At 48.1% G+C, this 4,486-nt stretch overlaps 1 protein-coding gene across 4 annotated transcripts in view; it reads left to right on the plus strand.

Annotated features, from left to right (window-relative positions):
- The first annotated feature begins 2,708 nt into the window (after window positions 1-2,708).
- Window positions 2,709-4,486, plus strand: part of MRPL9 (mitochondrial ribosomal protein L9) — a 34,082-nt gene continuing 32,304 nt past the window's right edge. For all 4 annotated transcript variants that reach the window (XM_023519419.1, XM_023519420.1, XM_023519422.1 and 1 more), the window contains exons 1-2: window positions 2,709-2,861; window positions 3,035-3,191. In XM_023519419.1, the coding sequence (XP_023375187.1) occupies window positions 2,709-2,861; window positions 3,035-3,191 (310 nt within the window). The remainder of the gene's footprint in view (window positions 2,862-3,034; window positions 3,192-4,486) is intronic.

The raw sequence follows: 4,486 nt of genomic DNA on the forward strand, positions 1-4,486 counted from the left end.
CCACCTTAGGTGTACGTGGCTGGCGCCTTAGCCGCTTGAGCCACAGGCGCCGAGCCAGACCACTCTATTCTTTAATTAAAAATGCGCAAAATGAGTGCCTGGTCACCCTAGAATGGGAACCATAAAACAGATAATAAGGACTTGCAATGTATGTCAGAGAAACAATCCTTTAAATCATCATCTAGCTCCCCCAAGTATACAAAAACAAGGTAAATATCCAGGTGAAGACTGGCAAAAAGATTGCACTCATCTCCCAAAGGCACACGGTGTACAATATTTACTGGTATTTGTAAATACTTTTACTAATTGTGTTGAAGCATTCCCTTGCAGGACAGAAAAGGCTCAGGAAGTTGTAAAGGCTTTAGTACGTGAGATTATCCCCAGTTGAAGAGCGATAATGGGGCTGCCTTCAAAGCAGCTGTTACACAGGGAGTATCTAAAGCCCTGAGCATAAGATATCAGATCATCTACACTGTTCTTGAAGGCTCCAATCCTCTGGAAAGGTAGAAAAAATGAGCAATAAAATCAAAAGACAGTTACGAAAACTAACTCCAGAGACACATTTCCCTTGGACTATTACTTTCCATTGTTCTCCTTAGAATAAGAAATTTATAGCTGGGCTTTGTGGCGGGTGCCTGTAGTCCCAGGCTACTCAGGGGGCTGAGGCAAGAGAATGACCTAAGCCCAAGAGCTAGAGGTTGCCGTCAGCTGTGATGCCACCACACTCTACCAACGGCGACAAAGTGAGACGCTGTCTCTTAAATTAAAAAAAAGAAGGAAATTTACCTTAGAGACTCAGTTGTAGTCCATTTGAGTTATTATATGGAAGGTCCTTTTAACTAATGATTTACTATTAAATCAAGACACTACCAAATTAGTAAAACATATTACTTCTTTATCTAAATTTTAACAAATCCTTAAAAACCTCCCAACTACATTTTCACATTCAACACTAAAAGAACTTTTTTCTCCTGGAGATCTAGTTATGATTAAAAAAAAAAAAAAAAACCTCTTCCCTCCAATTCACCTTCCATAATCCCAAGTTGGGAGTGTCCCTTTCCTGTCATCTTACCCCCTTCTACGGCTGTTAAAGTTATGGGACTATATTCCTGGATGCATCATTCACAAGTAAAATTCTGGAACCCACCACCTCCTACAGAAGCAGACCATGAAGAGAATCAACCACAGTCCACCTACACTTCTGAGCCTCAAGAAAAGCTTAGGTTATTATTTAGAAACAAGCAAGGAAAGTGATTTAGTTTTCTTTTGAAATCACTGACTTTGTCATTTCCAACCTGACACCAACAGCACTACGATTAACCCCTCCTCTTACTTTTCTACCCTTGCCTTTTAATATGCTAATAGATTTGTCTTTCAGAAATGATGTCATCAGGCCACTAACAGTAAAGATGGTCCAAGGCCCATTCTATTGTAGACCCCTGGATTGCCCTTCCTCAGGAAGAACCCTGTCCCCTCCTGTCATCACCCACTTCAGCAAGAAGCGGTTAGACCTAGACATAGTCCTTGTTCCCTAACAGCAGTTAGAATTTCTACTCAGAGTGAGATTGATACAGGGCTCTCCCATTCAAGGCTGAACAGGGAACCCCAGTTTTCCCAGGCCTGGGCACTTTCATGAAGGGAATGTCCTGATCTTCTGCCCTAAACTGGAGAGACATTCATGTGTTTGGGGATAACACTCAGTAACATTGAAAATGTGTTTTTATTCCCCAAATCCTGGCCAAGTGTAAATCTCAAAATCTAATACCCCTAGACAAAGAGCCCACTTAGAGACTCCCCACTTGGGTCTTTCCTTCTGCTCGAAGCTCTGGGGCTTCTTAGTCCTTCTGTCCAGAAGCTCTGGTGCTTTTTATTCTTTCTGCATTCCTTTCTGTCTAATGAAATCTTACCTTACCACTTATCTGTGGTCTGTGGGTTCAGTCTTTGAATCCCTGAGAACAGGGACCTACTGAAGAAAGAAATTCCAGTAACACTTCTACCACTTTTAGGCAGATTTGAAACAAAGAAAAATGAAAGCAGCATTCTTCCTCCTTCGGTATCCAGTTATAGAATGTCAGAATTAAAAATTACCTCTGACAACCAGACACAAATCAAAGCCCCCACTTTAAAGATAAAATTAAGAGAAAGATAAAATCAAATTAGATATAAGTGTCAGCGGGCGGGGTGGCTCACGCCCGTAATCCCGGCACTCTGGGAGGCTGAGGCGGGGATGGTCTTAAGTCACAGGTTCTAGATCAGCCTGAGCCACAGCGAGACCTCGTCTCTAAACACAGCCGGCGCTTCTGGCAGGTGCCTGTAGTCCCAGCGAATCCGGCAAAAGGGGAGAGAAAAGAATCGCTTGAGGCCAAGAGTTTAAAGTTAATGCGAGCTGCGATGGCTCGGCACTCTGCGTCAAAAAGAAGAAGATACAAGCGTCAATCCACCTAACACGCATTCCATAATCAGTCAATAATTACAGGAGTCCCTTTCCCTCTTCCTCCCCCCAAAGAGAGAGTCGCGAGGAAAACGCGGAGTCACGGAGCAGGAAGCGTGTATCTCAGCTCTCCTTTGTTATGGCCACGCCAGCGATGCTGTGAAGCCACAGCGTCCAACGCCGCGCCGGCTCAGGCGCGCTGCGGGCAGCCCGGGGGGGCCTTTCCTGCCGCCGCACGCCGGGGTCCTTCCTCGGCTCTCGCGCTGTGCGCGGGAACATGGCGGCGGCCGTGGTCGTGGCTGCAGGCAGAGCTCTCCTGCGGGCGGGCACTGACCTGCTGCGACGAGACAGAGTCCGGGAGCTGCTCCCGCCGCGACTTGAAGTGGGCACCCCCGTCCCGCAACCCGACTTCAGCCTCTCTCAAAACCGGGTGAGGGTTGGTTCTGGCTTATGGGGCTGTTATGCCCTATGGTCGTTTGCGGGAGCGCCCTGAATCCAAACTGGAGTGGCCAGGACTGGGGGTGGCGGGCTTTCTTTGAGGTGCCGGCGGCGGGAGCGGGTATCCTGTGGAGGTGTGCTTAACCTCGTTTTTCTGGCCGTCAGGGCACGGTCACCGTGAAGCGCTGGTGGAAGGTGCAGCTGGCTGGAGAGGGCCGAAAGCCGCGCTTGAATCGGCTACACCGCGTTTATAAGCTAGTGGAGGACGCTAAACATCGGCCCAAGGAAAACCTGAAACTTAGCCTTACGCAGTCTGTGGAGGGTAAGACTCCTCCCCGCCCCCCGCCGAAGCTACTTCTCTTGGGCTGGTCCTGTTCCGCATCAACTTTTTCTTGCCCTTCTTCAGCTCTGTGCCTGCTTTTTCTACTTTGGAAATACTGAGCTGTATATACAGGGTGTGTCCATAAAGCAACAAATTGCACACGAACTTTATGGACACTTTGTATAAAAAGAGGAAGCCTTAAAAAGCACTGCGATTGTGATACTGGGCTCTGGCATGGAAGATTAAAACACGCAGGCAGGAACACCGTTAACAATGTGTGAGGAAAGAGACCTGACAGTTTGTGCCACAGATACTGAAATCTTCTGAACCAACAACTCCTCACTCCATATAGGGAATGCTAAATTTCTTTTTTTTTTTTTTTCGAGACAGCCTCTACCTCTTGCCCTGGGTAGAGTGCTGTGGCATCACAGCTCACAGCAACCTCCAACTCCTGGGCTCAAGCGAGTCTCCTGCCTCTGAAGAGACCGCAGGAAGCTCCACAGCAGGCACAGGCCGTAAATCAGGTAAACAGCCCAGGTAGCAACGACCAATCCACACACTACTAACCCTGGCGGAGACCCCAACCACAGAAAGACAGTCAACCTGTCAGAACCCCAGGCTTCCCCAATGACCAATAGGTGATCCGACACTGACTTCTTCCCCAGCCACCTTCCCTAGCATTTTATTGCAACCCATAATACCCTGCGAGAAAGTTTATAAAAACTTCCCTGGCCATTGTTTAGGGGCCACTCCCTTGGGACCACGCTATAAGCAGGAGTGACCTGAGCATATTCCCGAAAGAAATAAAGACCTTCCTTGACTTTTCATGTGTGCAAGGTGGTCTCTCAGTGGTGTCGCTTTAGGTCCTAACACCTCCACCTCCCAAGTAGCTGGGATTACAGGCGCCCGCTGCAACACCTAGATATTTTTTTGGTTGCAGCAGTCATTGTTGTTTGGCCCGCCCGGGCTGGATACGAACCCACCAGCTCAGGTGTATGTGGCTAGCTCCTTAGCCAGCCAAGGAATGCTAAATTTCTACATCAAGTCCTAAAGAAACTAATTAGCAGTCACTTTAGTGTTCCTGTTGAATATGAATTAACATAAGAATACTGTGTGGGGGCTTGGCGCCTGTGGCTCAAGCGGCTAAGGTGCCAGCCACATACACCTAAGGTGGCGGATTCAAATCCCTAGCCCGGGCCCGCCAAACGACAATGATGGCTGCAACCAAAAAATGGCCAGGCGTTGTGGCGGGCGCCTGTAGCCCCAGCTACTTGGGAGGCTGAGGCAGGAGACTC

The sequence above is a fragment of the Otolemur garnettii genome, unplaced genomic scaffold, assembly GCF_000181295.1.
Source record: "Otolemur garnettii isolate 467f Iridium unplaced genomic scaffold, OtoGar3 scaffold00174, whole genome shotgun sequence".
NCBI classification, from domain to species: Eukaryota; Metazoa; Chordata; class Mammalia; order Primates; family Galagidae; genus Otolemur; species Otolemur garnettii.